Raw genomic sequence first — 26,332 nt, 5'->3', positions numbered from 1 at the left:
GGTTTCTATAGCGATCCAGCACTGATGTTGCTTCCACACAGTGCAAGTCCAATGCTGTACCTTGCCACTGCATGAGGCATGCAAAAGTTCTGAAGAGTGGCATCGCCTGTCACATGCTTGACACAGCAGTTTCATAATTTATAATCCACAAAAAGCAACACTGCAAGAATAAGAGCAGCATGTAAGCTAACTGAGCAATGCACTGCCCTGTTCAAAGGACATGTAGAATAAATCCTAGATGCGTACAGGTTGTTTAGAATCAAAAGTACATACTGCATATTATAATGACATTTAAGAAACAAAAGCAAGGGACATTAAGTGAACCTCTTTTTGCGTCAACCACGCCTTCTTTCGTGTGTGGTGCCACACCTTCTAGAGAACCGAAACTCGTACCCGCTTTCGGTTCCTGCGCCAGCGTGCTACGACTAAGCGCGGATAACGTCGCGTGGGGTGAGAATGACATATCCTTACCAGCTTCTCGCCGGAGAGGATCTCGAGAAGCTTGATGAGCATCTTGCCATCGCGCATGTCCGTGGTCAGGTCGGTGATGCGACAGTTGGCCCGAACCAGGTGCGAGTTGACCCACTTGCAGAAGGTTTTGCGCTGCACCATTTCACGCTCCTCTGCGCAATACAAGAAGAGCAGCGCGTGTGAGCGAAGCCCCGGGCCGGGAAGCCACACAGCCGCGCCCACCTGCCAAGGCTTTGATGCGCGACCGTTCGAAGAGTCGCGACGAGCTGTTGCCGCCGTCGTAGTCGTAATCGTCCATCTCCTGGGCGTTGGCCGTGCTGGGGTCCCAACGGAGCCCCACGGAGATGTCCGTGGTCATGTTGACCTGCGAGCAACCCGACGACGCCAAGGTCAAGCCCCGCACTCGTTGTCTCCCCCGGCCGGATAGAGGTGCATCGCGGGGGCCGTAGCACGGCCGGCCGGACCTCGCCCTGCAGTCCTAACCCTCGGCGACGCTACGAGGGCGTCGGCGTCGAAACCATCGCGTCGCCGACCAAACTGAGTGCCTGACACTCGGCCCATGACACACGCGCGTCTAGCCGGCGACATCTGGCACCGTTAGGAGTCGGCCGTAGAGGGCGATCGAGCCAAGCCTTCGCGGCACAGCGGTCTGCTCCGAGAGTGAAACCTACAACCGCCATGTTTGATGCGGGATGCACCGAGACGCGACACCGAGGCGGTCGCTTGTTCCGCGTCCGACAGGAAGACGACGGGGAGGAACTTACCGTTGGTCCTGGGACGCGGTTATCCGACTGCGGCTCACGGAAGAGAGTCCAATGCTCCGACTATCCGGCCGCCCCGATCCGGCCACTCCCGTCAATGGTGATGAGCTTCCGTAGGTGGCTGTGCGGGAGAGGAGGAAGGACGACTCCGGGATGGCGCGACCCCGCCCTGCACGCGACGCGACGCGCCCCGCCACCTCTAGCCACGCGCGATCAATATAAAGCGCCGCCAGCTGCAACCTGGCCGGACTCTCGGCTGGACGGCCGGATTTGCTGGCGACGTCAGTGAAAAAAAAAAAAAAGGAAAAAAGTGGCGCGCGCAACGGTCCATGAAAGTTTTGTAATTCAAGGCTTTGTACCGGCTTTTGTCGCCCTGGTGGAGGCGTGCTCGGCGTGCTCGTAGCTTGAGAAATAGCATGGCGGCGGCGTGGCGCCGGTGTTTTGCTCATCTGGCGTCTGCCGCATGCGGCAGGACGCCGCTACCGGTCGTCGAGCGAGCTGAGAAACTTTACGCCGAAGTCGCCAGCTACGCCGAGGGTCGGCCGCTCTCGCCGAAGGATTGGGCATGTTTCGAGCAGCAGCACAACCCGGGCAAGCGGCCTCCGTTCCGCGGCGAGCTCATGCGCTGCCTAGTGGCTAAGCGAGACTATGCGCTGGCTCAGTCGCTGCTTGAGTATGCGGAAGGCGTCGGCGGAGGTGTGACTCGTACGCTGCTCGCCTACTACCTGGCGCTATGCTCGACCGAGCACCAGGCAGCCACGTGTCTACGCAGAATTCTCGAGTCAAGGTACACACGACCGCTGTTGGTCTCGTCAACCAGCGTGCTTCAGGCCACGTGACATTGTTAGCAAACGCGCCCTCAGCGATAGCTTCCCCTGTCGATATCTTTCGATATCTAATTGCGATATCTAATTTTTTATTCAGCATATTGCATTGTCAAGCTGGGAAATGCCCGGGAAATACTCGGGAAATACATGTCAGAACATTTTTCAGTGATATGAATTATTACGAGCAACACAGCTTACAGCTGTAGCATGGTTCATGCGTTCATACACCGCAAAGTACCTTGTGCAACCTTTTCTTAAGATGTGCCTTGAGAAGAGAGATGGATGCTGCTTGTTCAATAAAAATATCTCTTATTGCAGTCAAATATGCAAGGATGGTAGACTGCATTGGCTAGCCAAAAGCGTCTGGTGAATGTTTTCAGTGTTGTACACTGCCGAATGTTTGGTAATTTGTTACCAAAGTCTATTACGCTTGGTAAACAGTTGTACTGTTAAAACTGATTTAGTAAGCCGTACTGCAGTTTCCTCCATTCCAGCATTTAAGACACCTGAGCATTTAAAAAAGCATGGGGGCAGCGAATATGAATGGCGACAACACAACCTTTGGTGAACTGCAGACTTTACTCAGCGTGTAGCAAAGATATGCTCGACAGAACAAGATTTAATAGGTTCTTGTGTAAAAGGTACTTGGAAGGCCAGGCCCAAAAAAATTGCATAGGTGCGCTTACTCCAGGATGTGCGAAACTACGTTCCGTGTAAGTTTTACTTGCTACTCGATTCATGTAGTGCAGCAAAATGCCATATTATCTAAATGAAATGAAGCGAACTCACCACCGCCATTTACTTACAGTGATACAGAGTCCTCTTTATAAATGGCATCAGCAGTTTTAATCGAATTCTTGGAAAAATAAAGTTTCATTTTTAAGTTTAATGTTCAAGTTATAAATGCATGTTTTGCTTACAAACAAACATCAGCATAGCCGCAAGGAGCGAGTCAATTGATTTTTACTGAGAAAAAAAAAATACGGATGGAGTCGTCCTCAATGCCCCTTTCAAAAGCCTAATGGAATTACCTTCATTGCTCCTTTAATATGCAGTAGCATGAAAATTCGGTATCTTTTTTCATGCAGTGGTGGCCTGTTGGATGTGAAAACGCGGAACTTGGTGGTTCAATCCCTTTGTGAGACACCGCTCTGGAGCAAAGCCATCGAGCTTCTTGACGAGCCTTCACCATCTTCAGACGTTGTCAATACTGTAGCGGTCGCGGCTCTGAAACATGGCGACTATTCCACAGCTTGGCGCATCATGGAAAAACTGCAGGGATCACCACCTCTACACCTCCTCCATTCCACCCTGGAGGCATGGCTCACAACTGCCTGCACGCTAGCGCAGAATGGCCAACCTGACAGGGGACGTTGGCTGGTTGACCGTCTCTTGGCGTACTTGGGTGGTAGTGATCACGGACCGCTGAGTTCATCGCTTGCAGTCGGACTGTCCAGCTTCTACAACAAGTTGAGTCGGAAAAGTTGCTCCTCTCGATGCTTTGAAACCAATGACGGAGTTCTGAAAAGAAGCCTTAGCCCTTGATCTTGTCCATCTATTGTTCAATTTATCTCTGCTATAGGTTCTCATGTGAACTCACATTTCAAGATATAGCTATCCAACATATCCTAGCAGCCTAATATAACTTCATATTGAAACCTGGCTAGGCTTTCCATCTTTATGTTCCCTTTTTCAAACTGCAAGAAATTTTTTCTTGTTCAGTACAGAGCTGATATTCAGCTATTATCAACCATATCAGTGGGCCCATGTGATGTCTCATCGGGTTTTGTGATACTAATCAGTCAAACAGAAACTGATCACTTCCAACCGTAGCAAATTGTTTCAAACAGTTTGGTATTGTTCAAATACATTGAAGGAACTACCGTGCTAATGGGAAACTGTCAAAGCAGAAAGCACATCATCATCATCAGCTTGACTACACCCACTGCAGGGCAAAGGCCTCTCCCATGTCTCTCCAATTAACCCTGTCCTTTGTCAGTTGCCGCCACTGTAGCCCCGCAAACTTCTTAATCTCATTCGCCCACCTAACTTTCTGCCGTCCCCTGCTACGTTTGCTTTCTCTTGGAATCCACTCCGTTACCCTTAAGTACCAGCGGTTATCTTGCCTTCACATTACATGCCCTGCATGTCATTAACCCGCGTTTGTTCCCTCACCCACTCCACCCTCTTCCGATCTCTTAACGTTACACCTATCATTTTCCTTTCCATAGCTCGCTGCGTTGTTCTTAACTTAAGCTGAACCCTCTTTGTTAGCCTCCACGTTTCTGCCCCATAGGTGAGTACCGGTAGGATACAGCTGTTGTATACTTTTCTCCTGAGGGATATTGGTAAGCTACCATTCATGATCTGAGAGAGCCTGCCATATGCGCTCCACCCCATTCTTATTCTTCTAGTTATTTCCCTCTCATGATCCGGATCTGCGGTCACTACCTGCCCTAAGTAGACATATTCTCTTACTACTTCCAGCACCTCGCTACCAATTGCAAACTGCTGTTTCCTTGCTAGGCTGTTGAACATTACTTTGGTTTTCTGCATGTTAATTCTTAGCCCCACCGTTCTGCTCTGCCTGTCTAACTGATTGATTATGCTTTGCAGTTCTTGTCCTGAGTGGCTTAGAAAGGCAATGTCATCAGCGAATCGCAAATTACTCGGGTATTCTCCATTAACTCTTATCCCCAACTGTTCCCATTCCAGTCCCCGGAATACCTCCTGTACATATCAGGACCCATTCAGAAGGTGCAGAGAGCCACTTTTCAAGCAAACCGCAGCAGTAGCTTTGGTTACACATGTACTAACGGCATAGCTGTATAGCGCAGCCGCTTAGGTTGTTGCTGGAATGCGTTTTGCAGGTGGGCCCTGCCTGGCTGGAGTAACGCCCCTGCCGACATTTCCAGGTAAGCCGTGATGGTGTAATGACTTTCCAAGAGGTCCAGGGTTTGATAGAAACCCGTCTGGTTAGTGATATTCATGGCGGAAAAGTACCGAGTGCCGACTGATCATTAAAACAAATTTCTTTTTGGCCTAGCAGGGTCTTAACATCTTTTGTTTTAAGGATTGGGCAGCGCTTAGTACTCTCCCGCCAGTGACGACTTCCCACGTACGTTCTTTCCATAGCAATCTTAGCATCAGCAAACCGCGCACTCGGCCTTCTTAGGCGTAATCTCAAACATGCGCCTTCACACTTAAAAAAACTTGCTTACATCACGCTAATCCGCCCTAAAGTTGAGTATACTTCTGCCATATGGGACCCTCAACAAGCATACATCGTAAGCAACATTGAATCCCTGCAAAACTATGCTCTTCGCTTCATCTTTTCAGATTATTCACACTTCACCAGTGTCGCAGCATTAAAACAAAGTGCCGAGTTGGAACCGCTATCATGTCGACACCATTTCACTCGCCTAACCTTACTTCACAAACTGTATCACCATTCCACTCTCCATGACGATTTCTTTTTGCCACACCCTGCAGTCTTTCCTCGCCGTGACCACAATAACAAAATAAAACGCATTCATCGCTTTACATGAAATCGTTCATTCCTCGCACTGTAATAGACTGGAATAACTTGCCATCACACATAGGTACTGAGGTGAACTTACAATCGCTTTAGCATTCGTTAAAGCAAACTATGGACTAGCATATTTTGTTTGTTGCATTATGTGCATTTACTGAGGATTTCATTCTGCGTTGTTTGTTGTTATTTGTGTACATTACTAGCTTTATTTCATACTTCGTTATTACATGTATTTTGTTTCAAGTGCCTGTGCCGTATTTTCATGCTTGTATCCTCCCCCCCCCCCCCCCCATGCAATACCCTCGCACGAGGACCCTTACGGGGGTATTGTAAATAGATAAATTGCAATCAAGCACTGGCACCTTCAGTGACTGGTCTTTAAGAAGCAGAATGCTTGTCACGCCTCTGCATTTTACTAGAATGTCATTCTTCCGCAACCGCGGAGGAGTCCGAATCTGGTGGCTGGGCCGGGAAATCACGCAGCACCGGGCACGTGCCTCTGGCAGGGATGGCCGCTGCAGTCGGTGCGGCCACCAGCTCGAGTTGTGCCAGCTCAGCAGTGCTGAGTGGGAGGAGCTGCGGCAGGGTGTCCTGGAGCGATGCCTGGAGGGCGACGACCCCTACCTGAGCAGCAACCCTCAGGAGCTGAGCCGCTTTAGAGACTTTCTGGACCGTGCTCCGGCCTACACTGTGGTCTTGGATGGCCTCAATGTCGCCCTCATGGGGGGTGCCACACCCCGGCTCAAAGCTCAGCAGGTGTGTAGCGTAAATAACAAACATACACTCGACAAATTCTTCAAAAAAGGAAACGACGTTTCGGGGCCCGTACGGGTCCCCTTGATCACATAGAACGCTGCATGGAACAACAGTGGCTTATATACAGTTAAAATTTCCTAGTGAGCGATTGTAGATTTCCGGCAAATTACCACGTGTCCTGTTAAGAGCATGCTTTGTGCTATGTATATGGAATGATTCCAAAAGGAGGCGCGATGACAAGTTTTTCTCCGTGACAATGAGAGATGCTTCGTCCCAATCAATGAGGTGTCCTGTTGATGCGTTGTGTTCCGCCAAAGCATTAGATGCAGAGCGGCCGCTCATGACGTCATTCTGATGCTCTTTGAGCCTTTGTCTGAAATTTCCAGTTTCAGCAGGTGTGTGTCGTTGTTTGTGAGCAAGTGTCAGCTGAAGTATGCAGAAGCAACAAGGGACAAAGAGCTACAGCATCAGGGTTAGCAACTCACGTCTGTGATGGTGTTGGATGTAAGAGAGACTAAACGTTTGTAGTAAAGAGAGTGCACAGGGACCATTTTTAAAACAGGGATTACAATTAAATGACACCAGTCCTGAAGTAATATTAAGAGTTTTAGCATTGCATTACGATGCACCACTGATACCAACTGCCATCTGCACATGCACTGCTGGAAGCTGGAATTAGTGGATTATGATAGCGGTGTATAGCATTAGTACACAGTAATGCTGTGTTAAAACGCTGTAATGTAAAGCTGATGCTCATGGCAGTAAACACTCTTTGCGGATACCAGTCTCGTGCTTGTTACGGAAAATAAGTAACGGATTACAATTACAATTACTCTGTCTGAAATGGAACTGACTGAAGTGTTCAGAAAAGGTTTAGGTTCATGGGGGCTTAACGTCCCAAAGCAACTCAGGCCATGAGGGACGCCGTATTGAAGGGCTCTGGAAATTTTGACCACCTGGGGTTCTTTAACGTGCACTGACATCGCACAGTACATGGACCTCTGGAATTTCGCCTACATTGAAATTCGACCGCCGTGTTTGGGATTGGACTTGCGTTTTTCGGGTCAGCAGCTGAGTGTCATAACCACTGAGCCACTGCGAAGTGCTCAGAAAAGTAACTGAACAATTACAGATATGTACTCAATTACTGTTGCGTTATTTCCATTCCAGTTTTACTGAGACTGCAGTGGGCTTCTGTGGGTTGGTTGATATTTTGTTACACGTTAATTTTCAAGAATTGTCTTTCGTAGTTGTCATCAATTTTCCCATGTTTCCTCGTGAAGAGGTCAGCAGCTACACTGAACGCTCACTCATTGTATGTGCTGGAGGGAAGGGAGGTATTATAATGTATGAAAACCTTTCGCACCGGCTCGTAATTGTGCAATGCTTTGACGCTAGTGTCCAAGTCCTGTATGAAGCGCCATGCTTCTGTGGTTGCTCCGCATTTTGCATGGAAGCCGACAGGTTGGGTGTAGTGGGAGATAAACTGCGGTGTCATCTGATAGCACAGAGGGTCCCTACAGATAGGTCATGAGATATTTCTCAGGATGAAAACTGCAGTACAAGATGGCAGTGAGGTAGTGACCCGGTTGTGGACCGGACCTGATCACATGCATACTTCATTGGTGCACTATTGGCAACTTTTTTCAACCACACAACCAGCTAGAGACTTCTGGTTGAGTAAACGTACAAGTGTCTTTACTCAAATTTTATGTTGTGCTAATGCTTTTAGTTATGTTTTCATAGTGAAATGATTCGAGAATGCTATTTCTATGCATAGATTGTAAAAAAAAAATCACATTTATATGTATTATTATTTAAAGATACTGCACACGGGATCTTAGCAGGGTGGGAATATAACAGCACAAGAATAATCCCAGGCAATAGAACAAAGTAAAGACAAAGTACACTGAGTGCACTTCCAATAATTCATTAAACTAAAATCTCTGGTCCCTTCAACTTTGAATTAATCAGAGTCTACTGCAGTCTGTGCGGTCCTCAAGAAAACAGATTATTTATGTTCGCAACACAAAATGCCGGCAGTTATTGTGTTTTTATTTTGCATTGGGTGTTGACAAAGCTGCTATTGGAAGGTTTTTTGCCCACGGAGTTCACTACACGTTCTTTTTTCAGTTGTAGAGAATGTTTTAAGAAACTAAATTGCGTGCCTTTTTTTTTCTTTTAAGTTGCCTGACTACCCTGCAACGTCATCTTTTCTTTCAGCTGCTGAAAGTAGTGCAGCACTATGCAATCCAACGTAACAAAGCCGTACTGCTCGTGGGACGCAAGCACATGCAGCGGTGGCCTGCCGACATCATGGACCGCGTTTGGAAGCACTGCCTCCGCTACCTGGCCAATGACACGTGAGTCAGTCAAAATTTTGCTTAGGCTAGAGCTGCTTCACATTCATTAGTCTTGAATAAACAGCACGAAAAGGCCGGATGAGCGAAATGCACGGCTGCGACGAGATGCAAGCATGCCTTTTGCTTCTCCTGTTTCTTGCCGCCGCCATTCGTTCAAGGTTTAAGTACCTGCATGTTGAAGGTGCTGGTATGGGCACTAATTTTTGGTTGTATGCTTTCTGTGTAATGGTGTGCAAGACATTGGTAAACATAATCATTGCATGGATTCTACCTACACTCGATAAATAACAGTTCATATTCGAGTTTCTTCTCTCACGTTATTTTCAGTTATGGTCTTAAAGGGACACTGAGGAGAAATTGAAGTTGACTTGCATCGACAGAATACCAGCTTCCGATTACAAAAACGTCATTCATACTGACAACAAAGCTCTTGTAACGTAGAAAAGTGCAAGAACCAAAATACAGGTATCGCCGCCACAGGCCAAACTCGCAAGTACAAGCTTCATAACGTCATAGGACAAAACAGTGTTGCTAGAACCAATAGTTCTAGCAACACTAGGACACGAGAAGCCACGAATCACTGAGGCGCAGCAAATGCATGCGCAAATCTTCTTGACGTCGCCAGATGGCGCCACGTACCCGACAGCTACGCGCGCTCCTGCAGCGCCGGGACCAATCAGCGCCTGCTCACAGCGGTATGCGGGCTCCCGGTATTCCGCTAACGGTAACAAGGTACACGGTATGCTAAAGGCGTCTATTTGCGAGAACTTCGTTGACGACTTCAAGAACGGGATCCATTGTAACGCTGGCAAAACGTTGATGCAAACGTAAACGAAGCGACGCCCGCAATAGCCGATAGATGCCTTTAACGTGCGGCCGGCGGCAGCTTTCTTTTCGGCTGCTGCTGGGCCGCACTGCTGGCTGCCAGAAATCACGGAGTCTGCGTTACGTCATGTGCACGTCATGTTTCATGTCACTTAGTCCTGTGTCATCATAGGAGAATCCCAAGTTTGAATCAGAGCGGTGGGAAAAACATTTTCAACTTCGAATCCAAATTTCTTAGAAATAAAGGCATCTTTCGCTGCCAGCCAAGTGGAAACAAGGCCATGAAATGCGGAATTATCGGATTTTGCTATAAAAAAAATATTAATAGAGCTCTCCTCAGTGTCCCTTTAACAGCTGCAAAAGTTTGGTTCATGTCGCACAAGGCTCACAGAAATGGCTATATTTTAGCTGGTTCTTCGCTCGCTGTCATTATAGCTCTTGATTTGGTTTGGTTTATGGGGTTTAACGTCTCAAAGCGACTCAGGCTATGAGGGACGCCGTAGTGAAGGGCTCCGGAAATTTCGACTACCTGGGGTTCTTTAACATGCACACTGACATCGCTCAGAACACGGGCCTGTTATGTTACTGTTATCGTTGCGATCAAAGATGAGGATCGTTGGCGCCCGCTCACTTGCGTCGCCAGCCAGTTGTCAATTGCACCATGGCACGACGTGCCGCGCGGCTATCAGTGGCCTCAGCGCATTGTTTTGATGAAAGGCTTAACGGCTTAACATTACCGTGTGTGCTGGCTGTTGATTCCGTGAGGAAACTGCAAGTAAACTGACACAATATGTGCGAGTTACTGAAACTAGCGAGTTCAGATTAACGGATTTCTTAAATTGATTGAGTGTTTAAGAGGTTCAATTGCTTTGAATAGTAAAGGTGCAGTGCGAATCAAATACAGTGGTAAATAATATTTGAAAAACTTTGAAATTTCAAATATTCGCATACCCCTAGTTTTTAAGTGTTCTTGCTGGATTTATAACAAGGGAGTAATTACTCATTGACATCGACCCGAGCGCAGCCATACGGCTACAAAGGAAAGCTATACAGCTTTCTCAGAAACTTCGTAGTTAAAGAAAAATTAGTCCTGGTCCGGGGTTCGAACCCGGAACCACCGCCACACCGGAGCAGTCGCTCTACCAATTGAGCTAACCGGGACGGCAAGCTCGGGTGGATGTCAGCGGGTAATTACTCCCTTATTACAAATCTACTCCACCTTGGGGGATTCCCCTAAACATTTGACCATTGCTGGATTTATAATACTGTATAAATCTTCATGCCTTTCTTATTGATGCTTATTTTCCATGTTCCTACTTGTTTTTGTTTTTCACATGCAAAACTTTTGTCTGCAGTAAGGTACAAACTAGGGCACTGCAGCTACACCAGCAATCGAAAGTTTATGGAATGCGACACCAGTGACAAACCTTGATTTCCATGCAGTCTGGAGCAGATGTGTGCAAATTGCGCGGTTCACCACGAACTCATCAGTAGCGGTGCCCTGGATGCAAGAAGTAAAACTTCTTTGCCAAAGTTGCATTCTGTAAACTTTCAACGGTGGGTGGACTCATAAATAATGCACTATTTACCTGTGGTACGAAGTATGGTGGGCATAGGCACTACGTTAGTACTCTAGTACTCCGTCTGATCAATACTGAACACGAATCTTTATTCCGGGTGTTGCAGATCGCACGACGACCCATTTCTACTGTACGCTGCGCTACATGGGGGACCGGGCACGCTGGTGGTGTCGCGTGACCTGATGCGGCAGCACCTCTTCCGCCTCGGCGATCCGCGGCTCCAGGAGCTGTTTAGGCGTTGGCGCCACTCGCACCAGGAGCAGTGGGGCACCAACGCTCCCATACCGGCAGTCTCGTACAAGGTGGAGGTGCAAGGAAGCTCCACAGACGGCTGGCACGTGCCACACACGGAGGAAGATAGCACAGCCGCGGCTACGCCTTCTTCACCTTCAACACCGGTACAGTGGCTCTGCATTGCACCCGCAACGGCCCTTCAGTCTCCGGCGTAGTTGCGAAACTCTTTATAGAATTGTTCAATCAAGTCCTTACGTTACGAAAGCTGGAGATTAGGAAATAAACACTTCGTACGTAACACTCGCTGCAATCAGAGATGTCTTGAGCATGAAGCAGCTGACGCAAGAATCAAAGCTTTGAGAGCAAGCGTCAGCTCAGTCCCCTGGGCCGCAGTGGGTGCGACTGCGGCGAAGGGCCAGGCTGTCACCTGGGGAGTTGCACAACCGGGCAATACTGGAGAATTGCGAGTCAGCCGGCACGCTGTCGCAAGTAGATCTTGGCGAAGACGGCACCGAACACGATGAGAACACCGACGATGCCGAGGGCACCCAGGCGGTGTCCGTAGATCAAGCATGAGAGCAACACCGCTACCGCCTGCCGCACGGTCATGGCCACCACGAACACCACAGGCCCAAATTGCGCGATGGTGTGGAAGACGAAAAGCTGGCCCGTGGCCGAGCAGATGGAGAGGAGCAGGCAGTCGTAGAAGAAGGCGTGAAAGCGGAACATGAAGCGCACCGAGGCAGCAAGTGCTCCCTGCTGGAGCAGCGAGACGAGTGTCAGCAAGCACGAGAAGAAGTTGACGCCGCACATCATCTGCGCCGAGCTCATGCGGTACGTGCGGAACAGCTCGGACTGCCAGTTGGACGTGAAGCTGTCCAGGATGAGATAGCTGGCGAGGATGACCAGTCCGGAGAGGCTGCTGCTGGTGGGAGATGAGGAGGAGGAGCCGGAGGAACGGGAGAGGAGAAAGAGGCCCATGCCGAGCGAGATGGCAAGGGCCAAAAGGTACTCGTGCCAGTCGTAGCTCTTGCGAGACACCAGGCGCCCCATGAGCATCACGGGTATCACCTTGGACGCCTTGGCCAGAACCTGCAGTCGTGGCAAGCGCAAACGTGGCCTTAGAGCTCTATCATGGCGGAAAAGCTCGCTCTCATGTTCATACTCAGTTTGACTGAGCGCTTATGCAATGAACATAATGAGAAGAGACGACGCGCTCATCTTTGTTCGGTCTGTCAGTTGCATTAGCACTCAGTCAAGCCAGATGTAAAGTTTAACTACCAGCCAGACCAAGCGCTCGCCTTTTTGGCTCTTATGTGCCTTGAAGAAGAGACACTGTAGCTGCATCTGATTGAATGAACATGCTCAGACATAAATGCTCACAAACATAGTTCAAAAGGAGCAGAGTTATTAAATTATTGTAAAGTTACAGTTAACAGTGAATAAAACTACTACAGCTTGTTATTTTTTTTTCACTCATGTTGTGGCTAGCAAGGGACGCACAAATCTGGGCGACTTGCGAAACATGTTTAGCTTCTAAATTTTCTGGCTAGAATTCAACAGTACCGCAGTTTTGTGACTGTTGTTTGATGTAGAAAACAGTACTATATATTCCGCGAAATTATTCTCGTGAAACTGCTGCTGCGACATAAAAAACCTGCCTTTTGAATTAAAAAAAAAATTATTTAAAAATGGCGAGCCATGGCACTGCAGTTGCAAAACTCTGCACCGCAGCAGAATGATCTGTAGCATTTCGCAACACATCAGGGAACCGTGTGCAAAACAGTTTCATCCGCTAAAACACAGCCAGCTGCTGCAACTTGCCCCAGCTCGTTTCTTTTTTCCCTCCCGCCAGTGTCAGGCAGTGCCCTTCACGACAGCTGCGGCCCAAAAAGACATGCTGCAAAGGGGATGCACAGAGCACATGCAATCCACTCGAGTTTCCACAAACTGCGCTGACAAGTTCGTCCAATTTACCACGGCTCTTCTAAAAGTTGCCCGAAAGATTGCAACGTGACATCCATACAGCGGTCGTACTGCCAAACACCGCACACAGATGTACATGGCTGTGGTAGTGGCAAGTTTTTGTTTACAGGGAACGGCATGACCTTGTAGCTAACCCTGAGCTCGATAGAACAGTTGCCCACGCACCTGTTTACAGCGCTCGAACGATGCGCCAGGGAGAACACCTGTGTCATCTACGAGCGACCTGGGGCTCAAAACCCATCGTTATCGTGCATGCACACTCCGGTCGATTGTGTTTAACTCCCCGTGTCTTTAAATAAACGTTGCACCGGGCCTGTAAAAAAATGGCGATTGCTATAAATGCCCAACACAGTGCGCTGTTCGAGCGCTCTAAACAAGTGTCACCTGGGACCTGTCTAGTGACTTGAAGTTCAGTGGTTGCAATAAGGCATTTGTGCAGCATGTGTGGAAGGCAGTGGCTAAAAAATCCTGATATAAACCCACCAGCATGTAATTTCAAGTGACATACTTTAAGGCCTGTGTTGAAGATGCAAAGAATTAACAAAAGTGGACATTAGAGGCGAAGATGGGTGTAAATGATAGCTGCAGTTGAAGCAAGATTACTTATTGTAGTCTGTCATACAGGAAGGTGCAGACATAATGAAGAGAGGAACAATATCTAGTAGCAACAAGTATATAAATTCGAAACCTGAATGGAGGTACACTGCAATGGAATTTATAATAAAGCAAACAGTGGCATAAGCTTCGTGAAAAGGAGAAACAGTACAGTGCATACTCAAATAATCGCACGACAACCAAGAGCAACAATGCACAGCAAGAATGGCATAATGAAGAACTGGTCCAGCAGTGTTACAAAAATGTTTTCAGATATCTCGTACTCTGCTCAGTTTTCAATATTGCGCGTTTTCTTTGCACTAGACGGGCACAGAAAACTTGCTTCCTGTACTCTTTATTCCTTGCATAGAAACTTGCACTGAAAACTTACACCTGACAACTGACACACAATGACTTGAGAGGTTGATTTTCATGCTGTACATGCCTTAGAAAAGCGCTATAAGACACTACATTGAAGCAATGAGCCTAGGAAGGCAAACGTTTGACAAAGCAGAAACACAAAGGACAAGACACTGACCCGGCAGCAAAAGGTCTGGGCAGTTACAAAGCTGGACGCTGCAACGCATCAGACACTTCCCAGGTTTCTCAAAAAACTGCACAACATTGCCGTTACAGAGGAGACCACTTATAATGTAACCGCTTAGACTGCAGGACCGGATATAATGAAGTTTTTGCCAACCACTGGTCTGCCTCCCATAGGGCTCCACGTAAAGTCACACTGCTTAATACAGTTGCGCGAAGCGAAATACTGGTTATAGTATAGTGCTGTTTTGAAATCCGCTCAGTTATCGCACGAAACAGCAAGTGTGCTTTCCTGCGCGGCACCAGGAGCTTCTGAGGCATGGTGCCGCTAACTACGCAAAACAGGCACAAAAAAATTATGCGGCTAACGATGGTCAATCCGACGGAAATGCGAATGCATGCATCGTTTGCATGATCGCTGATAGTCCACTGCTTGAGTTATGCTTTTTCGATTTCGCTTTGCAATTCACATAGTATAGACTGTGCTTCCAGCAGCTAAGGCACTGCTTCAAGCCTGCTGTCTTTCGTAATCACCCAACTGGTTACGCAGCCACTTTTTGAAGAAATGGCAGTCATCACATTGTCCGCAGCACGCGTCCGTCTACCCCTCACTCCACTACGCAACGAAATAGCTTCCATCGCACTCCTCCACGGTCACGCTGCGCGTGGTATGATAACTCTAAGCATGCAGCGGGCTTAGTGGGTTGCTTTTCGTTCAGTGATAAAGCATTTTTGAAAGGGAAGCTACCCGCCTGGCATGTATTTTGAACTGAAAAAACTATGTTTTTGTTATATGTAGCACAGTACCGCTTATAGTGTGGATTATTGCGGTCCCCACGACATACGTTATAAGCTGTCTGTATGTACAGCCTTTGTCAGAAGTTTAGAGCCCAGGGGGTTTGCTTCTGGGCCACACTGCTTTGCTCGTAATGCGCGCTCAGCGTCCCAAATCTCCTGAAGGTGAGAAGATTTTTCGTCCTGCTCCCTCCGATGCGTAGGACTTCCATGAGTGCTACAGGAGCGTCACAATAGTGCTTTGAAGCAAATCCCCTGGGCTCTAAACTTTTGACAAAGGCTGTACCAAATAATGCTAACACTTAACAATTTTTCGCTAGCCCAAGTAGTTTGCATCAGAAGTTTATGCAAAGCAAATATAAAGAATAAATTTAATTTTGTTGGATCCAATGGGCACTGGTGGTGGTGCTAAGAACATCAAGGTAAACGAGTTTACGCCATCCCAGGTGGTGCCCGTTGTCCAGGGCCGCATAGCACTGATATTTAGTAGCACACTGAGTGAATCACACAATCAGAATTACGCCTCTGGTTCACTGGTTAATTTGAACAGGCTGCGGAGCTTGCATGTGCACTCGGCGCTGGAGACGGGGTGGTGATGATAGTGAGTGAGCGACTCTGAACTCTACCCACTGCAGCTTGAGTAGCACTGGTGTCCGACCGAAGTGTTAAGGCACCATACTCATTGCCACTCATCACAATGACCATCAGTAGAAAAGGTACAACAATACAGGCTTTTAGTGCGCTAGCACCTATAATCTCCATTTCCTGCATTCAGCCGTTGTGTGTTTGTCTGAAGCCAGCCTCTGGTAGCTAGCCCACCTACCACAGTGGGCAGATGGCAACCTGCCTACTGGGTTTCGTGCATGTGCGTGTGCGTGCGTGCATACACGTGTGTGCGCACGCTTGGCAGGTAGTGATGTTAAAGCGGAAGCTTGGGTGAGTTGGTACGACTTTTTCCTGAATAACAGCGCGAACTTGGACGAGGACAGAAGAAAGACACACAGCGCCCATCCATGTGTCTTTCTTCTGTCCTCGTCCAAGTTCGCGCTGTTATTCAGAAAAAGGTTGTGATGACTTCGCGAGGTCAGGTGGCCTAGGTGGTATGTGAGCCACCTAGACAAACACCGTAGCGTACCAATGTTTAATGATGCAAAAATTGCGAAACACACCGTGCTAGCGCACATATCCACATGTGGTCTAACTGCACAAACCAGCTGCCATTTTCTTCTTTGTTCCTTTTCTAGCTACATGCGCATTTTAGACTATGCTGTCAGCTTTCTTCCTTCTATTTTGGAGCCTGTGATCATTTAACCTTATGTTGTGTGTGTGTGTGTATGCAGAGTGTGCTTCCTTTATCGTGTGGGCGGGAATGCTGTTGATGCTTCGAGTGCCCTACGTGACATGAGTGTTCATTCATCTTAACATGCATGCACTATACAGCATGCACGCACTACATCATTTGGCAGAACTGTGAAAAAAAGTTATTTCCATGCAGGTTTCTTACCTAAAGAAATCAAAGACTACAGATTTTTCGCGACAGTGTAAGGAGCTTGTTCTGCTGAAAACCCGGAGTCATACGCCGTCCTGTGTAAGTCGGAAAAAAAATCCCAGAAGTTTCAATTAAAGCTATTGAATTTAGTGAGGGTCCGAATGAAGCCATAATTGGCAAGGAGGTTCCTCTAATGGGGGTATTTCAGAACATACAAGTAATTCATTAAAAGAAATCGGCCGACATTGGGATCAAACCCAGGCCCTCTGCGTGCCAGCCAGGCATGCTACGCATAGGCCACGAAAGATAATTGGTTCAGGCATGTTCGAGGGGCGCCTAGTGAACATGTTGTGGTGTATATGACTTAGTAATGTGTTCTTGAGATGTGTGTATCAATATGTAGTGGCACAGTATGTCGTGAAGTGTAATCTAGATAGTGATCGGTAATGGTAATCGAAGACTGTGATTAGTAAAGTGATTGTGGGTTGGTAACCGGCATTGGTGATTGGTAATTAGTGATCAGCGAATGCTAATTGGTGATCAATAAGTGGAATTGGTACTTGGTAACTGATTGCACTCTATGACTGGTGATTGATACTTGTGAACTTGCAAAGTTTGTAATTGGTGATTTGTAATCGATAATTGTGAATTCAAAAAGTGCTAACTTCTTGCGGCAGCCACCAGAGGGAGCAGGCCGTGGCGGCAAGTGTGAAAAGTTTCCATCGCGCGTGAGTACAGCTAGGGGGCGCTGTCAGTGGGAGCAGGACTTTGCAACGTCCATGGAAAGTTTCCATCACGTGTGAATGCCAAGAGGGGGTGAATAAGAGGAGGAGAATGCGATATCACGTCTACTCTTAAGGCGAAGCTTAAAGGTGCAGTGAAGAGGAATCTGAACTCGTCTTTCTGCCGCAGGAACTCGATCTACACGTTCCGAGCATTCTTAGAAACTTCGACTTATAGCCCTGTGTGGCCGATTTCCCTAATTAAATCAAATTAACATCCGGCTCCCGCCTTTATTTTTTTTTATTCTCCCCGTACGGTGGGCGGAGTCGACCAACGCGTGGAGTGCCTTTCAGCCAGCTCTGAGGAGGCTTTGCTTTCGCTTTATTTTGTTTTTTAGGTTTCCGTGAATAAATAGTTTCATTCGCAGATAATATAGCCGCAAAATAAGCCCGCAAAAATAAAAATATGCGCCGACTATTTGTTACTATGGATTACTACGTATTACTCTGCCGACGGCAGAGCGGCGAGTTTCCACGGAGCTGGCTGAAAGGCACTCCACGCGTTGGTCGACTCCGCCCACCGTACGGGGAGAATTAAAAAAAATGAAGGCGGGAGCCGGACATTAATCCGATTTAATTAGGGAAATCGGCCACACAGGGCAATAAATCGAAGTTTCTAAGAATGCTCGGAACGTGTAGATGAGTTCCCGCGGCAAAAAGATGAGTTGAGATTCCTCTTCACTGCACCTTTAATCTCTGCACTGCATTCGCCAAACCCCAATGGTTGCCGCTGCCGCTGCGCGCAAATCTACCAGCGCGAATGTCGGCCGAGACGGCTTTCCCACCTGGGTGGGGAAGGCGACGAACTTGAGCGCTTCGTACTGGCACCAGCTGCTCATGATGTTGGAGAAGGAGCAGAAGGAGTACTTGTAGATGGGCGCCAGGTGGCGGGGCTGGTGCGTGAACAGCAGGTACAGCCCGCTCAGCGTGAACGCCAGCACCCGGTTGACAAACACCAGGAACTGGGAGTCGCCAAAGCGCTGGCCGTCCGTGCCTCCGGTCGGCAGCACCTCGTAGTACTTCTGCGTCATGATCTTCTCCTGCAGCACACCCCAGGTCAGGTAGGAGACCTGCGTAGAGAAAAGGCACGGGAAGACGGGAGCAGCAGCTGATGAGAGGGTTGTTTCCTGGGGTATACTGCAAATGTATTACAAACAGCTTCAGATAGCCGCAGTGGAATCAAGAGATCCCTGCGGTGACCCGCATTGGGAGAATGCGAAAGCATTGATGCCTCTTTCACTCTCGTAGCCTCTTTTTGCTTCACTTTAGACAGTTTGCCTCTCTTTTTACTTCTTCCAATTTTGACGTCTACCGCTATTTTCACGTCCTCACACTATATACACGTCCAGGGCTATTTTGATGTCTAAATGACCTTTCGGCCTCTAATAAATTAACTAATAATTCCAGATCAATCGAATTTGTTGTACGACGACACTTTACCATCCTCTGTCACGTGGTTGCGTTCTTTTCCTGCAATTCTGACGCCTAGCACTGTTTTCACGTCCTCACACTGTATCGACGTCCAGTACTATTTCGATGCCTAAGTGACATTTTTGCCTCTAATTAATTATTCCACATCAACCAAATTTTGACGTGCATCATCCTCACGTCATCCTCTGTCATACAAAATCATTCTTTCTTGCTTAACTCTCACACGAACAGAGAAATCGCTGCCAACACGTTTTGCGGACACGAAATCGTTGACATAGCCAAGTGATGCTTTTGTATTAATAGTGCATACGAAAGAAGCCAACAGAACTGCACATGACATGCGGAGGTGGTGGGTTCAGTTCCCACTAACAGCATGGTCATCTTTTCTAACACTTTCTATAAAATTGTCTCTGATCTCGGATTATTATCAATTAATTTCCTTGCTAATAAAAAGTGTCATTAATAAAAGAATAACATTCCCCCAATGATTTTCTTAGTTTGTAAGCCTGCTGGCTTGTTTTCTATACGCACATACATTAATGAGCCCCTCGCCTCGCCCATTCTAAAATGACTGCTCCGTTATTTTCTTCTCTAATCAATGGTGTCATTTAGGAAGAGAAAGAATTATTAACGGCACACCCCTATGCTTTACTTGTTTTCAAAGTATAATGGCTTTTGAGATGTGTGCAGTTTAATGACCTGAAACTACACATGAGCTATGAGAGAAGCCATAATGAAAAGCTCCAGATTAATTCTGACCACTTCGGGTTTTCTTGAGCGTGCACTGACTTGCACAGCACACGGGCTTTTTTTACTGTTTTGTTGCCATTGAACTGCGGCTGCCATTGTACGTGTGGTGTGCATATGTGTTAGCAAACCCCCGCTTTCCATATTCCTGTCTGCTCACTCAATAATTTAAAGCACTGCCACCCATAGAGTTTCTTACTATTACCTAGAGGGAAAGCTGGCAACCCGTCTATGGGAGTTTCCGTGGAGGCCCCCCGAGACCACTTCAGCCACCATGGGCGCTCAAAGCATCATGGGGCGGTGAGCTACCGACTGCAGAACTACAACTTTTGGCCAAAAAATAATGCAAAAATGAAGCTGTTCGATAACTACGAATGTCCTAACATTCAATATCCTGTCTGTAAATTGCAACAAACGAGCAGAAAAGCACGTAAATGCAAAGTTTGCTCAAAATAAGAGATGGCTAGCACTACAAAAACTAATATTTCCTGATTAACAGGCACATTTTTAAAAGTAAATATGTTTTAAAATATTGTTGCTTAAATACTTTAAGAGGTTTTTTTAACGGCATTTCGGAAAAGTGAAACCTTTTATTGGCGTCGTGTGTCATTGCATTTTCACTACTATGGCTTTTGCCCACTGCGTTCGCGCGAAAGTCGTCTGCACACACATGAACAGCGTTTTCGGAATGAAACATCTTAGTAGTGCCACTCCCTGTTCCCGAAAAACTACGACTGCGCCGCAACAAGTAGCTCATCGCCCCATGATGCTTTGAGCGTCCACGGTGGCTGAAGTGCAGCGCCGCCAGCTTTCCCTCTAGGTAATAGTAAGAAACTGTGCTGCCACCTGAACCTAATGTCACCAGCTTCACCTTTTAAGCTCACCTCGTTGACGCCTTTGCCACAATTTTTTCTCATTTCTTGCCTCTTGCCAAGTACAACCTGTTCAAGCAACCCTTGCACGTACCGTAACAGCTGCCCTGTTGGCATTTGTCACACGTCTTTTCTATTACATTTCAGACTTTTCTTTCTCTTTGGGCTAACAAAGACAGACGTACTGCATGCCTTTGTCAGCTTTATAATGGATCACCAATTGATAACTGTGTGGAAAAAATGGCTGAGGCTTAGCTAAGGTTAAGCCTAGTCAGATGCGAAGCATATTGATGGCTAGGCTTGGTAATACATGGCTTTCCTTGGTTGACGTTCATTCCGCTCTTCATCGGTCTCTGTGGCACGCTGAAGCTTTCGCTTCTCGTTCAAATCAGCCCTGCTTCTAGGCGGCATCCCAACACCTGGCCGCCTCGTAAGTGCCCGGAGAGCGAGGCAAGCTCAGCTTTATACCGCTGCTGTAGCGTCACGTGGTCAGCTGCAGCGCCTCTGATGTGGAGCCTCCACCGCCGCCGCCGACCGTGCGAGCCGGCAGCCCATCTCTCCTCTGCTGTGACGTCATGTTGTCACGTGGTCAGCCGCCGCGCCTCTGATGTGGAGCCTCTACCGTCGCGGCCGACCGCGCGAGCCGTCAGCCCATCTCTCCTCTGCTGTGACGTCATGTTGTCACGTGGTGTCACGTGGTCACGCTAAAGGTCAATGATAGCTCCACCGCCGCGCTCGACGGGCTGTAGTGTAGATCTAGTAATATGCTTCGCATAAAACCTTGCGCAAGCTTTCCACTTCTCGCGGAGGCCACGAGGAGCACCGTGAATGAGCGTGACGCCACCATTCGTCTCTGAAGAAGCGGAAAGTTCCCATTGTGCACGGGGGCCTCTGGGAGCAGTGTAGAGCGATGCCGTCATGTGGATGGTATAAAGAGAAGGCGCTATCGTGCTTCACTCTTAAGGTGGAGCTTAGGTGTCTCCCAAATTTTTTTTTTGCAAATCCAGATCCTGCAGACTTTTGTACATCACAGTACAGTTACACCTTCACATGCAACATAGTTAATCGCAGATTTCAGCAGGAACTGCAGTGAATGAACCATTATGACAAACAAAATATGAATTAAATTAGGTAAGAAATGCATAAACAGCAGCAAAGCAAATACAGCATTAGTTTCATCTAAAAAAATATCAATCCTGTTCTGCAACCTACAACACTTTGGGGAACAAATAAAAAAAGTCTTGCTCATTATAACATAACACAGTTTATGTTTCATGCTCTTTTGTTTAACAACACTTTGGCAACGCATAACAACTTTTAAACCATGCTAACAGGTATGTTGAAGGTAAGCACAGACAGTCTTATAATGCCGCAAATCACGTATGAACCTCCAAATAGTTTTGCAACGCCTATCACATCCATCAGCACCACCCTCAAATGCATACGACGCCTTTTTTTTAGCTTTTTTTTGTTTAATTTCCTCAAACTTCACAGACTTTGTACTTGCTATTGTTTGCTTGTTGTTGGTGTCACCAGACAGTGTTCACCAGACCAGCAAGTCTGGTTTCTCACCTGAAGTCCCAGGAAACAGTAGGCCAACACAAATGCTTCAGACAGCAGGGAGCGGGATGGTGGTCGGGGAGACTCTGAGCCCCCTCCAAGCTCCAGGCTTGCCTTGGTATCCGGCTCATGTCCCAACACAAATAGACGCAGCAGCCGACCACAGAAACCTCCTGCAACCCACATGAAGAGCTACGCTCTGACACTGCTATACCAGTAGTGATATCCACCATCTATGAACCTATTTCACTGGGATTTCATTACGCCACCACCACAGCGAAGGACGCTGGTAGTTGTAGCTCTTAAACTGATTATTTGTTTCATGCAACAATGCAACAGCATTTTCATGCAGTCTGTTGCACCGTGTTCCTTAACAAATTCTTTGTGTAGCAATGTACCTATATTTCTGAACTACTTTCTCATTTCTTTCACTCTCACTAATTTGACATGAACAAAGGTAACGAGTGCATATCGCAAATGTGGATATAACATTCTGTGTAGAAAAAAAAATGGGCTGCTAAAAATATTCACAGAATGTCGCTGCATGAACCATTCTTTTGGGTAAAATGTAAGAGCTACTAGCATGTTTTGTTGTCATGCCAGGCTTTCTGCAAGCTTGGTACAGCAATGAAGCACATAAAAATTTATGATGTCAAACTTAAGACATTTCAGTGACATTTTGTATTTAACCAATTAGCGGTCTTCCCAATAAGCATGCCATTATTCATTACTCTGTAGCAAAAAATTTTAAAATTTCACCTCCGATCTCGGTGTCCCCCCTTAAGCCACTCAAGATTGAACAAAAGTGAAACGACGTCCAGAGCATTCGAATGTTGGGGGATATTTCGCACAGACATGACATCGTGCAGGCTATTCCATTATGTAACAATCAGCTACAGTAAAATATAGCTCGATCCACACATGCTACATGATAAAAAAACGAAAAAATAAAAGCCTCCAGACTCTCCCTTTTAGACCAAGGAAGCGACAATAGTTGTTTCAAAGCCTGCGTTGTAGCCCCAGCTCCAATGCCAAAAAAAAACTTGGGGGACACTTCATGACGATGATTATGTAACAACTACCTGAACGTGGCTAATAAAACGAGTTCAACTTAAATCAAGGAAAATGCAGTGAGCTATGGAAAGGAAAATGATAGGGGTAACCTTAAGAGGAAGGAAGACAGCATTGTGGTTAGGGAACATATGCGAGTTAATGACATCCTAGTCGAAATCAAGGGGAAGAAATGAGCTTCGGCAGGGCATATAATGTGAAAGCAACATAAGCGATGGTCGTTAAGGGTGCAGATTGGATGCAAGAAAAGGCAACCATAAAAGGGGGTGATAGAAAGTTACATGGCCAGATGAGATTAAGAAGTTTATGGGGATAGGGTGGCCACAGTTGGCACAGGACAGGGTTAATCGGACAGATATGGGAGAGGCCTTTGTCCTGCAGTGGGCAAGGTCAGGCTGATAATGATCTAAGAATGCTGACTGTCCATAAGGCCATAAAAATGTTGACTGCAAGCTTTACCTGGGCAGTACTCATTAGCCATGAGGTAAACACACAGAATTTTCAGTCATGGCATATATGGATGTGACAATTAATCATCAAAGCATGCACACTATATTCAGCAATCACCATGAAAGTTTGGTTTGGTTTATTGGGGTTTAACGTCCCAAAGCGACTCAAGCTATGAGCGACGCCGTAGTGAAGGGCTCCGGAAATTTAGACCACCTGGGGTTCTTTAACGTGCACTGACATCACACAGTACACGGACCTCTAGAATTTCGCCTCCATCGAAATTCGGCCGCCGCGGCCGGGATCGCACCCACGCCTAATCACCATGAAAGTAATAAAAGTGATAAAATACAGAGGTGTTACGCATGGCCTACAACACATGACAGCTTTAGTCATGTGCTTTAGCAGTGTCATCAATGCAGCAAATGGAAACATGCTCAGCGGAATTCTCTCTCCGAGTGATAGTAATTCCTACTGAGTGCAGTGCAACTGTTGCAAGGCCTGACACTGTCACTCTGCAAGCTGTAGCCATCTACACAAAACAATGAGCTGAATTTACACTGAGCGATATGCACACTGTCCTTTCAGTTTTTCTGCACATCTCTCACATTATATTTCAATAACTGCACAGTTTGCATAGCTGCGATAGTATTGTACCCACTGGAATATACACCGGCTTCAAGTGTAAAGTGAAAATTCATAAATAGAAAAACTTTCTTCGGACAGAAGCCAACCTAAGCAAACGGAGAAAGTGTTGGAACACACACAGGTCCGAAATCAGAAACAATATTAAATCTAACTAAGCATCATCCCCAAACCTATAGAAGGCAACGCTTTTGTGATAAACTTTTGTCGTATGGCAGCATGAAATTCTCAGGTAAAATGTAAACTCCCCCCAAAAAATGCATATATGTTGAGTGTAGAAAACTGCCACAAGGATACAGAAAACTAGAGCGCCACATGACAGGATGAAGTGGGTGTAGAAGCAGTAAAAGACGTAGTTAAGCTGTGTGCGACAACTGTACTATACAAGTGAAAAATGAAATATCCTCGAGACCAAGCTTGCAGCACAGAAAACGTCTGAAAGCATGAAAGGCTGCCCGTTGGCACATTTCATGTATATTTTCTTTCAAAATTTGACCGATTGCCACTACATTCATTTCGTTGAAACCGCAGCGGCCGAGTTGTCGCGTTTATAACAAAAACTTTGAGATGCGATCCGTTTCGTTTTATTTAATTTGTCTCGCGTGCGCACCTGCCGGACCACAACTTCGCGCTTCCCTACTGTGGACAAAAAAAAAAAAATGAACACGAGCTTTCGTCATGATATATGCGCGCCGGTGAGCATTGTGCATCAAGCCTCCCGCCACAGCTGTCGTCACCTGACAGTGCCACGCGCGCGCGCGCATGCGCCGCGTTGGCAGGCAACGGCGAGAATTCACAGGCTGTAGTGACATATATGGTAAAAAGCGCGCTCGGCACTGCGCCAAACCACGACCTTCAAGAATCGGATGCAAGGCTGGAGAACGCCTAATGCACTAGGCGCATGCGTTTTCATGCGTCTTTCATGAGCTACACCAGACAGGCAAAAAAGAAAACAGCCTACCACCACATGCCAAAATCACGCAAGAGCCGAGAGCTCTCGGCATGCCTCTCTCGCGCTAATACGGGCGCGCGAATGATTCTAAAAAGCAAGAACGTCAAGCTCTAGTTAATCGGTTTATACACTGACAAACACTGAGAAATTAGTGTCGAAATAAAAGCGGTTCTTATAGGATAGGTGTAACAGCGAGGCAACAAAATGAAGTTGGTTGCGCGCGCATATGGTTATCGCGCCGTTTTTATTGCCGCAGTTTTACGGCTAGCCGGACGAAAATATTGTGCAGCGGAGATAGCCGCTCCGAAACTCTGCTCCTGGCATCTTAGCATATCCGAAGCGTGAAAAAAATCACTGTTTACGTAAAGTAATAAATTGTTCCGTGCCGAAGCCGGCACGGAACAGCACGGCACGGGTGACATGCCCTGTCGGCACGGTCACAGGCGACCAGCCACCGGCGCTAAATAACTTGCCGTGGTTCTCCAAGTACTTGGTCCTCCGCACATAGCATATGAGCAGGGCACCCGGGCAGATGATAGTCGCGTAGCCGAGCAAATTCACAAGCAGGCGCAGTAGCCAGTTGTCATCGTTGCTCCACAGGCTGTCGCCGATTTCCGTCGTGGGCACCACTGAAGCGGGAGCCATGAGCGGCTGCTGCACAGTCAAGCTACCCCTTTACAAATGATTGCGCCCACGAGCATCACAAGCACCGTCATGCCAGCTGCAAAACGCACGTCGTCCCCATTTTTTTCCTTTTCCTCGATTTAACTCTCGCGTACTCTTGCCAAGGTCTACTCTCAATGAAAACGAAACGAGCCAGCAGCTGCTAGCAGCGGATTTACAGTGTTGCCAGTCGGGCCTTCGCGTATCCCGCCAGATGACGGCGTAGAAGGATAGCAGCAGCTATCCAAGCAGGTAGCTTGTTTTTTGTTGCGTTTTTTCTAAAGAAGCTAGATAAAGGAACGCAAAACAAGAGAATTTACACGTGGCGCAGCCGACACAGCTATGGCCAGAGTGACGATGAACGTATACGCCTTTTTTTTTTTTTTGTTTCTGATACTAGCGC

The 26,332-nt window shown here is 47.2% G+C and overlaps 3 protein-coding genes across 9 annotated transcripts in view; 1 reads left to right on the top strand and 2 right to left on the bottom strand.

The window, feature by feature from the left end:
- The window catches only part of beta-Spec (spectrin beta chain), a 44,395-nt gene extending 42,858 nt beyond the window's left edge, over window positions 1-1,537 (bottom strand). For 2 of the 7 annotated variants that reach the window (XM_089558073.1, XM_089558076.1), the window contains exons 1-3: window positions 1,236-1,536; window positions 694-835; window positions 472-623 (exon numbers count right to left, since the gene is read on the bottom strand). In XM_089558073.1, coding sequence (XP_089414199.1) covers window positions 472-623; window positions 694-829 — 288 coding nt within the window. In that variant the 5' untranslated portion in view covers window positions 830-835; window positions 1,236-1,536. Of the gene's footprint in view, window positions 1-471; window positions 624-693; window positions 836-1,235 lie in introns of all 7 variants that reach the window. The other 5 variants (XM_089558075.1, XM_089558078.1, XM_089558077.1 and 2 more) reach the window with 3 other exon arrangements.
- mldr (mitochondrial ribonuclease P catalytic subunit) lies at window positions 547-12,816 on the top strand. Its single transcript, XM_089558080.1, has 6 exons — window positions 547-2,019; window positions 3,148-3,528; window positions 4,930-4,974; window positions 6,101-6,350; window positions 8,574-8,713; window positions 11,225-12,816. Exons 1-6 carry the CDS (start codon window positions 1,649-1,651, stop codon window positions 11,565-11,567), a joined length of 1,530 nt encoding a protein of 509 aa, XP_089414206.1. The 5' UTR covers window positions 547-1,648; the 3' UTR covers window positions 11,568-12,816.
- Window positions 11,184-26,105, bottom strand: sll (adenosine 3'-phospho 5'-phosphosulfate transporter 1). Its single transcript, XM_089558081.1, has 4 exons — window positions 25,740-26,105; window positions 22,164-22,324; window positions 18,327-18,611; window positions 11,184-12,444 (listed from the first exon to the last, which is right to left on the bottom strand). The coding sequence occupies exons 1-4, from the start codon at window positions 25,909-25,911 to the stop codon at window positions 11,821-11,823; spliced, it is 1,242 nt and encodes a 413-aa protein (XP_089414207.1). The 5' UTR covers window positions 25,912-26,105; the 3' UTR covers window positions 11,184-11,820.
- Between the last annotated feature and the right edge of the window lie 227 nt (window positions 26,106-26,332).

Source organism: Amblyomma mixtum, chromosome 8, assembly GCF_055824585.1.
Source record: "Amblyomma mixtum isolate Tamu chromosome 8, ASM5582458v1, whole genome shotgun sequence".
Taxonomy (NCBI): Eukaryota; Metazoa; Arthropoda; class Arachnida; order Ixodida; family Ixodidae; genus Amblyomma; species Amblyomma mixtum.
Note: the sequence above shows the minus strand (reverse complement) of the source record. Positions and strands in the feature narration are given on the sequence as shown.

Coding starts and splice junctions, on each gene's coding strand:
- mldr (XM_089558080.1), top strand. CDS start 1,649: ATGGCGGCGGCGTGGCGCCGGTGTTTTGCTCATCTGGCGTCTGCCGCA. Junction 2,020..3,147: donor CGCAGAATTCTCGAGTCAAG/GTACACACGACC, acceptor TTTTTCATGCAG/TGGTGGCCTGTTGGATGTGA. Junction 8,714..11,224: donor CGCTACCTGGCCAATGACAC/GTGAGTCAGTCA, acceptor CGGGTGTTGCAG/ATCGCACGACGACCCATTTC.
- sll (XM_089558081.1), bottom strand. CDS start 25,911: ATGGCTCCCGCTTCAGTGGTGCCCACGACGGAAATCGGCGACAGCCTG. Junction 22,325..25,739: donor CAAGTACTTGGAGAACCACG/GCAAGTTATTTA, acceptor TGTGGGTTGCAG/GAGGTTTCTGTGGTCGGCTG. Junction 18,612..22,163: donor ACTGTTTCCTGGGACTTCAG/GTGAGAAACCAG, acceptor TTCTCTACGCAG/GTCTCCTACCTGACCTGGGG.